The sequence below is a fragment of the Silurus meridionalis genome, chromosome 20 (assembly GCF_014805685.1).
Source record: "Silurus meridionalis isolate SWU-2019-XX chromosome 20, ASM1480568v1, whole genome shotgun sequence".
Taxonomy (NCBI): domain Eukaryota; kingdom Metazoa; phylum Chordata; class Actinopteri; order Siluriformes; family Siluridae; genus Silurus; species Silurus meridionalis.
In genome coordinates, this window is record NC_060903.1 from 12422057 (window position 1) to 12435247 (window position 13191).

Below are 13191 nucleotides of genomic sequence, written 5' to 3' on the forward strand. Positions count from 1 at the left end.
GTAATCACACACGACACACAATCCACTTTTATTTTCACCCGCTTGGCTTGACTGCAGCTGCCAAACCGATCACGTCGCAATGCAATGCAATGCCCAGAGTCTGAGTGACAGCGCATCACACAAACGCATTGAGTTCCAGGAACGTATTGCTTTTACTAGAACGCGTTGCATTTGAGCGCGTGCAGGTTTGCATGTGACTCATCCAGCTTTGTGGCCAACTGATGCACAATGAATAAATGCCTCATTTAGTCTGGCATTTTCCTCAGCTTTATTAGACCTACAGTGTGACAAATGGATGGGTAAAGAATAATTTTCCAATACTGGTCTATCCAGTATGTGATTTTAACCAATTGTATTTATTTATTTATTTATTTTGCTGCAAGTAAGAGAGCGCGCGCTCGGGAATGTGCACGCTCCTCGAGAGCCTCTCTGGTGAATCGGTTCATTGCCTGCAGCATCTCATTTAGCCTTTAAAAAAATCTTCACTCACTATTCCCTCGTGTAAATGTTACCTTGTTTCAATATTGGCATAAAGTGGAAACATCAAGGTCTACCAGCATCCATTATTTCTTGAAAGGTTTTAAATGCGCTGGTTTGGGAGGAAAAAAAGACACTATCCACACCCTATGTGTACTGCGCATGCGTGCCGTTGAGACAAAGGAGCGCGCAATTACTGGTGTATTCGACCAAAAAAAAAAAAAAAAAGGTAGCGGTGATCATGCAGCAATAAAACACACAAATATTTGTGGAATGTCCTCGTGAAAGAAGAAGTGTTCGGATTTGGAAATTGCACTATAAAAAAAAAAAAAAAAAATGCATAAGATTATTTCTGACTGAAAATAATACTCTGCACAACAGTTTAACACCCCCCCCCCACCCCCAAAAAAAAAAAATCATTTTATTTTCAATTCATTCATGGCGTTTTAGTCGTGTATGTTTAATAGTCCGTGCATGCGTGTGTCTGCATGCGTGTGTGTTCATGTGTGCATTTATGCGCGCGTGTGTGTGTGTGCCAGTGTTTGTGCCAGTTAGACAGCACTGCACACCTCCACTCCGGGATAAAGGGGTGTGGCGGAGATGAACACATATCTCTTTTTTCTTTTTAATAAAACTTTGCACCAATTTCACAACCAAACCGTTTTACAATTCGGATAAAACGCAACACTTTGAAATAAAATAAACTTTTCTTATATAGATTGCATTACTGTCTCATACATATTCACACAAATTTTAATTAAATACAATCAAATCAAATCAAATTAAGGATCTTTCTTCTATGGCATTCAAAGTAAAATAGAGGTGACCGGCTGCTGAAGCCGCGGTCCGAGGCGCGAGCCTGCGCGGTGTACACGCCCCTCTCCGGTTTCTGCGCGCTCGCGCTCTGTAGGCAGCTATCAATTCGAAATAACGATATATATATATATATATATATATATATATATATATATATATATATATATATATATATATAAATCTTTCAGACAAGAGAGGGAGCGTTTTAAATAGGCACGTTACAATCCTGTAGGCGCGCGCGCACTCCAAATGGATTGTCTTGAAATCCCTCCAGAACAGCATATTTCAAAAAATGATACAAAAAAACTAAAGGGTGAAATTTTTATAGTCGTCTTACGGAGTGCAAGAACCTTACCGACGGCAGTAGTTTTTGCAGGAAGATCCTTTCTGAAGTGTCTGCTGGATTTTCCTTTCTCCGCGTCTGTCTCCGGTGCGCGTGGCGGCGGATCTGCGCTGATTCCGGCTGTCCAGTCTGAAGCGCGCTGCATTCCTCTTTCCTTTGGAGGCGGGGAAGAGTAGCAAGGGGCGGGGTAGTTAGAAAAAGGTGTGTGTGAGGGGGGTTTAGACATTACAGACACACAGACGAACGCACAGACACACATGAAACATCACACATCTTATAGTACATATGATTTCAGAGTAATATAAATTGGCTGATTGAGTTCTCTTAGTTACAATAGACCTTTGATTGCATGCCAGAAACAACGATTTGGGAGCAAAACGTTTAGTGCATGTTACATATCTGTCTTTCTCTGTCTTTGTCTCGCCAAACTGCAAAACTGTATTAAAATGTGTTCCACACTTGTACAATGATTAAAAAACACCAATCCTACACTAATGTGACGTTAGTGTGTAGTGTAGTGTAGTGTAGCGTAGCGTAGTGTAGTGTAGTGTAGTGTGAGATGCAGGGGAGAGTCTGTGTGACTGGTTCATTAAACTGCCTCTTCTCGCCTCCTGGTGGATCAGATACTGCGCTACAGCAACGAACCCAATGACCCGAATAGTGAGGAGGGGCGGTGTGTGGACAAGGACACAGGAGTAAAAAAAGAAAGGGGAAAAGTGTATAGAATGCTGGAGGATGTGCAAAGAGAGATGGTGATGAGATGGTGAAGAAAGAGAAAGGAAAGAGAAAGACTGGACAGTTGCACACAATCAGCTCGTTTTTTGTTACATGCATTTATCAATATGATTATGAGTATGTATGTATGTATATATATATATATATATATATATATATATATATGTGTGTGTGTGTGTGTGTGTGTGTGTGTGTGTGTGTGTGTATATACATTAATGTGAATAAAAATTAACTTCAATATTGTAGTATCCAGCTGCAACATAAAGTTGAAAAAAAAATAATATATATATATATATATATATATATATATATATATATATATATATATATATATATATATATATATATATTTATTTATACAAAAATATACATTAATGAGGAAAAAATTTAATATTGTAGTATCCAGCTGCACCAAATCAAAGTTGAAAAAATATGTATATAGTCATATATATATATATATATATATATATATGTGTGTATATTTTTTTCAACTTTGATTTGGTGCAGCTGGATACTACAATATTAAATTTTTTTTTCCCTCATTAATGTACACTCAGTACCCCATAATGATATGGGGTTTACACACCTTTAACAGAGTCCAACTATGGAAAGGTTTATTGATTGGACATTATTTGGAAAGGCAAACAACTCTCTATAGGGGGCCTCACAGCTGACATTGCAGATCAGAGCAAGAACCAAGCCATTAAGTCAAAGAAACTGCCTGCAGAGCTCAGAGACAGGATTGTTGCAAGGCACAGATCTGAGGCAGGCTACAAAAGCATTGTTGCTGCACTGAAGATTCCACAACCAGGATTCTTTCAATAGCTGGTCACCTGGTAAGAGAGGTGACCAAAAACCAGATGGTCACTCTGACTTGGCTCAGGAGATCCTTTATGGAGATGGGGAAATTTTCAGAAGGACAACTATCACTGCAGCCCTCCACTGATCTGGGATTATGCCAGAGTAGCCAGTGCAAAACTTATGGAAGTGCGCTAGGACTTTGCCACCAAGCACCAGGAGGACTTTCAGACTGTGTGAAGTGACTGATGAAAACAAGATTGAACTGTTTGGCCTCAGTTCTAAAAGTTATGTCGAGAAAAAATTAGGCAGAGCTCATCACCTGCCCAAAACCATCATAAAAAGTGCCGCATGATAGTGTGGGGTGTTTTTCTGCAGCAGAAACTTGGCAACTGGTTAGGGTTTAGGGAAAGCTAAATGGAGCAAAGTACTTAAATAAAAACCTGTTCCACAGCTCTAAGGACCACAGTCTAGGCTGAATGTTCACCTTCCCACATGACAACGACCCTAAGAACACTGCATAGACAACTCATGAGTGGCTTAAGAACAACTCTGTGAATGTCACAAATCACTCCTGCCACTCTTCTCCACTCACTCCACCCTGCTTGCACTCTTTTCTTCCCTTCTCTAACACACTCTCTATTACTTTGCAGTGTTGAGCCCAGGTACCTGAACTCCTCCACCTTCTCCTGCAACCGCACCACTCCACTGCCCTCCCTTTTATTCACACACATGTACTCTGTCTTACTCCTACTGACTTTAATTTCCCTTCTCTCCAGCACATACGTCCACCTCTCCAGGCTCTTCTCAACCTGCTTCCTACTCTCACCACAAATCACAATATCATCCAAAAACATCATAGTTTAGGGAGACTCCTGTCTGACTTCGTCCATCAACCCGTCCATCACCACTGCAAACAGGAAAAAGCTCAGAACCAATCTATGCTACTCTTTTCTATAACTTCATGATGTAACTGATCAATTTAATTCCCCTGTAGTTACTGCAGGTCTGCACATCTCCCTTATTCTTAAAGATTGGTACCGACACACTTCTTCTCCATTTCTCAGGCATCCTCTCACCTTCCAAAATCATCCTGTATAAAAACTCACTGCCGTCTCTCCTAAACATCCTAGTGCTTCTAACGGTATGTCATCTGGTCAAACTGACTTTTCACTCTTCATCCTCTTAACCGCTGCTCTTACTAATCCTATCCACTTCCTGCTTTACTATTTCCACACCATCCAACCTTTTCTCTCTCTAATTTTCCTTGTTCATCAGCTGCTCAAAATACTCCCTCCATCTTCTCAACACACTCTCCTCACTCTCCAACACATTTCCTTTTCCATCCTTTTCTCCTTCCTTAGTGTTCAACTTCTCATACAGCTCCTCATATGCCTTTTCCTTGGCTTTTGCCACATCCCTCTTCACCTGCTGCCGCATCTCCTTTTTATTCCTGCCCACTTTTCTCCTTTCTCCATATGCGTTCCTGCACTTCCTTATTCCACCACCATATCTCTTTGTCTTCCTCTATTTCCAGAGGTCACACCAAGTACCTTTCTAGCTGTCTCTCTTATCACTTCTGCAGTAGTTGCCCAATCATCCCACACCTCTTCACCGCCACCAAGCCCCTGTCTGACCTCTTTCCTGATTCTCATACTACAGTCTTCCTCCTTCAGTTTCCACCATCCTTTTCTTCTTTTAGTCCTCACTCTCCTCCTCTTCTTCTTCACCTCCAAAACCATCCTACAGACCACCATCCGATGCTATCTAGCTACACTGTCCCCTGCCAACACTTACAGTCTCTAATGTCCTTCCGGTTGTGTCTGAGTTCCGACAGTTCCATCTCCTACATAGAACATAGTCCACCTGTGTGCACCTTTCTCCACTTTTATACGTCACCCTATGATCCCCCCATTTCTTAAAATAAGTGCTCACCACTGCCATTTCCATTCTTTTAGAAAATTCTACCACCATCTGCCCTTCTACATTTCTCTCCTTGTGGCCATACCTACCCATCACCTCCTCATCACCTCTGTTCCCTTTATCACCAATCTGTCATTCCTAGGTACACCTTGTACCACTTCATCTAACTCACTCCAAAAATTTTTCTTCTCCTCCATCTCACAACCTACTTGTGGAGCATAGGCACTGATGACATTTATCATCACCCCTTCGGCTTCCAGATTCAAGTTCATCACCCTTTCAGAAACTCTCTTCACCTCCACTACACTTTTACTGTATCACCCCTACACCATTTCTTTTTCCATCCACACCATGATAGAACAGTTTAAAGCCACCTCCAATGTACCTGGCCTTACTCCTTTTCCACTTGGTCTCCTAAACACAAAACAAATCTACCTTTCTCCTCTCCATCATATCAGCTACCTCTCTCCCTCTCATAGTACCAACATTTACAGTACCAACCCGAACCTCCACTCTCCTACACTTCTCCTTTCCGTGCTGTCTCTGTAGACGTCTTCCTCCTCTAATTCTCCTTCTAGTAATCTACATTGTCTTAATAATTTGACTGAATTCAACTGATTTAGAAAATTTCAGGAAAATTTGACTGATTTAGAAATAGTAAAGTACCACACTTTACCATGTCCAAAATGTACTGTTCTTTTCTAAACAAAAATATTTTTGCTAAAAATGTAAATACTAAGTGCTGATACTAAACTTTCCTGTTCTACACTAACTCACAGTGCCAGATGATGTGTTTAATCAGGTCAAAGGAGAAAAAACAAAACCTTGGCAGATAAACTGTGAAAAATTCCTGTTTGTTAAATATAAATAGAATATATTCTTAATACACACTGAGTAGTGAAGTCTTCTCATTGCTTCTCAGTGCCTATCCTGCACAAGTGGGATTCTGAGATGGAGGAGAAGGAAAAATTCTGAAGTAAGTTAGATGGAGTGGTAGAAGGTGTACCTAGGAATGAAAGATTGGTGATTAGGGCAGACTTCAATGGACATGTAGGTGAAGGGAAGAGAGTTGATGAGGAGGTTATGGGTAGGTATGGCCTTAAGGAGAAGAATGTGGAAGGGCAGATGATGGTAGATTTTGCTAAAAGGATGGAAATGGCAGTGGTGAACACTTATTTTGAGAAGAAGGAGGAGCATAGGGTGACGTATAGGAGTGCAGGAGGTGGACACAGGTGGACTATGTTCTATGCAAGAGATGCAACTTGAAGGAGATTGGAGACTGTAAGGTGTTGGCAGGGGACAGTGTAGCTAGACAGCATTAGATGGTGTTCTGTAGAATGGTTTTGGAGGTAAAGAAGAAGATGAGGAAAGTGAAGACTGAAAGAAGAATAAGATGGTGGAAACTGAAGGAGGATGACTGGAGTATGACCTCTGGAAATAGAAAGGAAGACAAAGAGATGTGGTGGTGGAATAAGGAAGTGGAGGAAAGCATAAGGAGAATGACGTTGGCAAAACAGAATTGGGATCAACAGAGTGATAAGAAAAGTAGGCATGAGTACAAGGAGATGTGGCAGCAGGTAAGGAGGGATGTGGAAAAAGCCAAGGAAAAGGCATATTATGAGAAGTTGAACACTAAGGAAGGAGAAAAGGATTTGTACCGATTGGTCAGGCAGAGGGAACAAGCTGGGAAAGATGTGCTGCAAGTTAGAGCAATAAAAGATAAAGAGATGGAAATGTGTTGACTAGTGAGTAGAGTGTGTTGAGAAGATGGAGGGAGTATTTTGATCAGCTGTTGAACAAGGAAAATGAGAGAGCGAGAAGGTTGGCGGGTGTGGAGATGGTGAAGCAGGAAGTGGATAGGATTAGTAACGAGGAAGTGAGAGCAGCAATTAAGAGGATGAAGAGTGGAAAGTCGGTAGGACCCGATGACATACCGGTAGAAGCGTGTAGATGTTTAGGAGAGATGGCAGTGGAGTTTTAACAAGATTGTTTAACAAGATTCTGGAAGGTGAGCGGATGCCTGAGGAATGGAGAAGGAGTGTGCTGGTACCGATTTTTAAGAATAAGGGAGATGTGCAGACCTGCAGTACATATAAATTTGATCAGTCACACCATGAAGTTATGGGAAAGAGTAGTGGAAGCCAGGCTGAGAGAAGAGGTGACCATCTGTGAGCAGCAGTATGGTTTCATTCGGAGGAAGAGCACCACAGACACATTATTTGCTTTGAGAATGTTGATGGAGAAGTATAGAGAAGGTCAGAAGGAGTTGCATTGTGTGTTTGTGGATTTGTAGAAACTGTACGACAGGGTGCCGAGTGAGGAATTGTGGTATTGTATGAGAAAGTCAGGTGTGTCAGAGATGTATGTGAGGGTGCTGCAGGACATGCATGAGGACAGTGTGACAGCAGTGAGCAGTAGGAATGACAGGCTGGTTTAAGGTGGAGGTTGGATTGCATCAGCTCTGAGCCCTTTCCTGTTTGCAGTGGTGATAGACAGATTGACGGACGAAGTCAAACAGGAGTCTCCGTGGACTATGATGTTTGCGAATAATATTGTTATTTGTGGTGAGAGTATGGAGCAGGTTGAGAAGAGCCTGAAAAGGTGAGATTTTGTGCTGGAGAGAAGGGGAATGAAATTCAGTAGGAGTAAGATAGAGTATGTGTGTGTGAATGAGAGGGAGGGCAGTGGAGTGGTGCGGTTGCAGGGAGAAGAGGTGAAGATGGTGGAGGAGTTCAGGTACCTGGGAACAACTGTGCAAAGTAATGGAGAGTGTGTTAGAGAAGTGAAGAAAAGAGTGCAAGCAGGGTGGAATGGGTGGAGAAGAGTGGCAGGAATGATTGGTGATAGAAGGGTATCTGCGAGAGTGAAAGGGAAAGTTATGGGACTGTGGTGAGACCTGCGATGTATGGTTTAGAGACACTGGTATTGAGTAAAAGACAGGAGATGGAGCTGGAGGTAGCAGAGCTGAAGATGTTAAGGTTTTTGTTGGTAGAGACAAGGATGGAAAGTTTGGATTAGAAATAAGTTTATTAGAGCTAAGGCGCATGTAGGACGTTTTGGAGACAAGGTGAGGAAGGCGAGATTGAGATGGTTTGGACATGTGCAAAGGAGGGACATGGAATGTGGTGAGGATAGACATGCAGGTGGTTGGGGTGAAAGAGCCAGATGTAGAGGACAGGGGGGTATGGAGAAGGATGATCCGCTATAGCGGCCCCTTATGGGAGAAGCCGAAATAAGAAGAAGATATTGCTTCACACAGATGAGTCAGAAAACCTTTTGGCACCAATTTGACTTGACTTATAAGGGATAATACCAGGTAATAGTCATTGTCATATCATTCTCAGTATTCTGTTTTCTGTAAATTGTGGATTTATTTATGCGATATTGCCTTTAGTGTACACGCATACATGTAGGTATGAGGATTGACCTGTACTTTAGCTTCAGTGCATGACGTCCTGATGTGCTCTAAGATATGCAGCCTCAAAAGCAGTCATATTAACTATTAGCATTTATATGGCCACTATGATGAGCCACTAAATTACCACTAGATGGAACCCTCATGCTGGTTTAGTTGTAACAGCATATGGACAAACAACCAATTAGAACTAAACAATGTCACATTCAAAATTTAGGTTGATGTTTAAATTAATCTAATAGATAAAATTGCCCTTTTGTGATGCCAATAAATGCTATATATGCTGTGTATGAGTCTGGGTCATATATACAGTATATCCACATATTTTACTCTTGAGTCACTGTGAAAATAGCATGTGGTAGATAATCTGAACTTTTATAAGTAGACAGCTTTCAGTTTTTACATGTTACATGTTTTTAAAAAGAATACTTAAACACATAATTGTGTTGCCTGGCATGTAGATGACAAAAGAATATATAATGTTACAAAAAAAAAAAGATGCATGTTTTACGATCATAATGTCAGTGAATTTGGAAAACATTTACACTTCCACGTTCCTCTATTGCATGTTGAAAATATTATATTTGTAGCATACTTTCGCATGGTATCTATAACTCGCATTTAAAATGAATATTAACCAGACATGGGACCTTAATTCATGTTAATTATTCATGCATGAGAAATTATTTGTAATTATTTGTATAGCAGTATTAACATTGGACATTGTAAAAGAGCGGTTTTACTGAAATAAATAGATTATTATATTAATTTTACATCATAAAATTGTCCATTATATTCATCCCTAATTAGCAACTAAGTGGCAACAGTGGCAAGGAAAAACTACCTGAGATCAGAGTATATGGGGTATGCAGTATATGCAGTTCATAGGAGCGGAGAATGGGGATGGGGTAGCACTGTTGCATGTAGTGTACTTTTTCTTGTATCTACCTGTCTATTTATTCAAAATTGTTGTTTTTTTGTCTCAGTGCTGCCTAAGATGGTATGAGGAAGAAACCTTGAGAACAGCCAGATTCAATACCCCTTCTTATCTGGGTGACCCACTTTAGTGTGTAACTGTAACATTTGCAACCCTGTGTATATATTAATTACAGTCTAAATTCATCTTCTTGGTGCCCTAGTTTAACCCTTCACAGTAACATCATAGATCTTGTTCTCTTGGTTTCCAACTGATTAGAACTTCATTAAGAGGGAGGAAATCAGAATGAATCAGGTAAGTCCAGCAAGTAGAAGGAGAGAAGATTTCCCGTAATTTATCATAATACAGCAGACTCAAATTTCATTTGCCTATAAAACAAACCACAGTTGACCCTTTTAAAGAGTAGAATTGTTTGAATTAAGTGTAAATCCAATTGCTGTTAACCTCTTGTCAGGATTTGTGGGGGGCCTTTTAATTTTCAGCTCTTTTTGTTTTTCAGTCCTACCCACCAGATGTCGCCATTGTCTCCCTGTGTCCCTCGTTAGTTTCTCATTTTCACTTAGACCCAATCACCACTGTACATTTAAGTTTATTTTTTCTAATTTTTTTGCATGATTGTTGATGTTTGTGCGCTGTTTCTTGCATTTTGGTTTACCTGTGTCTACTGTCTTATTTTTAACAACTCTGTGTAAGTTTTTGCTTTTGAGTTTGTTTCTTTACCGTTTGCTCTTTGATGTCCAGAGAAAGACTTTGCTATAGTCAGGCTAGAGAAAGTTGGCGGCAAGTAACCGTAAACCACCTGAAAGGGGTAAGATCTGTGGCAGTGGTGGGAAGGGTTTTATGGGCGTACTCGATCCATTTTAGGTTATCCAATCAGGAGGCGGGTTCCCTTCTGCAAAGGAGGGGGAGACCAGTTTCCAGATCCTGGTTGAGCCTCTCGGTTGGTCTGCAGGTGGAATCCGGATAAGAGGCTGGTGAAGCTAAAGGGCCAGCTTGGCAGTTTCCTTGGCGGATGGCAGCTCATGACAGTCATGCTGCCCAGTAACAACCTCCATGGCAAGGAGAGACCACAGAAGTTTCGGGTTAGGAAAGGGCTGAAGGAGACCTTGGGGGCGGCTGCGAGGGTTCTTGTGTTGGGCGCAATCTGGGCAGGCTGCGACAAAGTCCTAGGTGTCCTTTACCATGGACGGCACCAGAAGCGTGTCTTGACCAGAGACAAGGTACTAGGCTGACTGGGGTGACAGAAGAACAGGGAGTTGTGACACCATTGGAGAAAGTCGGTGCGGAGACCCTCAGGGAATGAACAGGAGACCCTGTTCCCCTGTCCCAGGCATTCTTGACCCACTCTTCCAAGGCAAGACTGAGGGTGCAAACCGACATGGATTTGCGAAGGATGGTCTCTGGGCATGGCTCCTCCTCCTCCGGGGCATGAACTCTTGATAGTGCGTGAGGCTTGGTGTTTCGGCTCCCAGGCCGGTATGAGAGAGAAAACTGGAAGCAGCCAAAGAAGAGGCCCTATCGTGGGAGACCCCCCACCTGGGTTGAGTCATTTAGCTGATTGGAGGTACTCAATGTTGTGGTGATCCGTTCAGACCAGAAAGTGGACCTCCGCCCCCTCCAACCAGTGGCGCCATTTCAGCAAGGAGCTCCCTCTCGCCTACCGGGTAGTTGCGTTCAAAGGGTCTAAGGCGTCGGGTTAAAAAGGCACAAGGATGCAGGCAGTTATCCTCAGGGCAGAGCACTGCCCCTCCTCCTACGTCGGCGGCGCTGACCTCAACTATGAATTGCCGAGCTGGGTCAGGAAAGATGAGAATGGGTCTTGGTTAATTTCTGCTTAAGCTTAAGAAACACCTCCTCAGCCTCAGGGCCCCAAAGGAGCGAGCGGAGGGAGGACGTCAGGTGGTGGAGGGGTGCCACCACCAAACTATAGCATGATTAAGTGTCAATATAAAAACCTTTCTAGTTGGTGGCGGAAGCTGGGGGCTGGCCAATCTTAGATTGCCTGGATCCTTGCAGGGTCCATCTGGATGTTACCGGCTAAAAGCTTCCATTGTTATGCTGATGATACCCAACTATATATCTCATCTAAACCAGGCGATATAGCTCAATTAACCCGGATAACTGAGTGTGTTAAGGAAATAGGAGATTGGATGACCCATAACTTTCTACTTTTAAATTCTGATAAGACTGAGATTTTGCTCATCGCCCAAAACTAGTATACAGAAGCACCAGCATCTCAACCTGCATTTAGACGGATGTTCTGTAACCACTAGTTCAACAGTAAAAGACCTGGGAGTTATTTTAGACAGCAACTTATCTTTTAAAAATCATATCAACCAAGTTACAAAAACAGCCTTCTTTCACCTTAGAAATATTTCTAAGCTAAGAAATATGTTGTCTATATCCGATGCAGAGAAGCTCGTCCATGCGTTTATGACCTCCAGAATAGACTACTGTAATGCGTTACTAGGTGGATGTCCTGCGTCATTTATAAACAAGCTTCAGTTAGTTCAGAATGCGGCAGCAAGAGTTCTTACTAGGTCAAGAAAATATGACCACATAACCCCGATCTTATCGTCCCTACATTGGCTTCCGGTTAAGTTTTGAATAGACTACAAACTACTGCTACTCACTTATAAAGCACTAAATGGATTGGCCCCCATGTATCTCTCCAGTCTTTTAACACGCTAGAATCCCTCACGCTCCCTGAGATCTCAAAACTCTGGGCTTCTAGTAGTTCCTAGAATAGCAAAGTCCACTAAAGGTGGTAGAGCATTTTCACATTTAGCTCCTAACCTTTGGAATAGTCTTCCTGACAGTGTTCGGGGCTCAGACACACTCACCCAGTTTAAGTGTAGATTAAAAACATATCTTTTTAGCAAAGCCTACACATAACATACGTCTCACATCATAACCTTGTGCTCCAGAACATCTGATCACATGCACATTATCAACTTGTGCTGTTAATATCATGAACAGCAGCTACGCTAATTGCTCTCCACTGCTTCTTTTTCTCTCCCCATCCCGAGGCTTCCTGAGGTTTGGCCAGCTCCAGTCACGTCCCACCTCATGAAGATTATGGACTTTAAAGAAGTAGATGCCGAACTCGCAAACAACCTGAACCATCTAGAGACATACCAGTGCCAATTGGATCCCGCTACATGTGTGGTTTTGACATTGGACCTCCTGGAGTGTTTAAAGGCTCTGGCATGGAGAATGCTGGATCTGTGATGATCACAAATGTTGAGCTCAGTAGCTCCTACTTTTATACCAAAGACTGTTGAAAGAACATTTACTTAAAATCTTATACTCCAGTGCTCATGTTAGTTCTCACTCTCCAGTGTTCTGTATTGTTGAAAGATTTATGATCAAACTCTTGATGTCACCCAAATGAGGATGGGTTCCCCTTTTGAGTCTGGTTCCTCTCAAGGCTTCTTCCTCATAACATCTAAGGGAGTTTTTCCTTGCCACAGTCGCCATGGCTTGCTAATCAGGGATAAATGCACACCATTCACCTTGACTGTTGATTTCTGTAAAACTGCTTTGAGACAATGTCTGTTGTGAAAAGCGCTATACAAATAAACTTGACTTGACTTGACTTAACTAAAAGCAGGTATCCCAGGAGGTTCGTGTGGTGTGGAATTCACATTTCTCAGGTTTCATGTAGAGCCCGTTCTGGACCTGACGCACCAGCCAGGTGTGTTCGTCCATGGAACGGGAGAAGATCAGAAAATCCTCTAAATAAAC

General features: G+C 42.1%; 1 protein-coding gene across 1 annotated transcript in view; it reads right to left on the reverse strand.

Moving 5' to 3' along the window:
* The window catches only part of basp1 (brain abundant, membrane attached signal protein 1), a 28679-nt gene extending 26889 nt beyond the window's left edge, over positions 1-1790 (reverse strand). The window contains exon 1 of the mRNA XM_046877210.1: positions 1649-1790. Coding sequence (XP_046733166.1) covers positions 1649-1781 — 133 coding nt within the window. The 5' untranslated portion in view covers positions 1782-1790. The remainder of the gene's footprint in view (positions 1-1648) is intronic.
* Positions 1791-13191: the final 11401 nt, after the last annotated feature.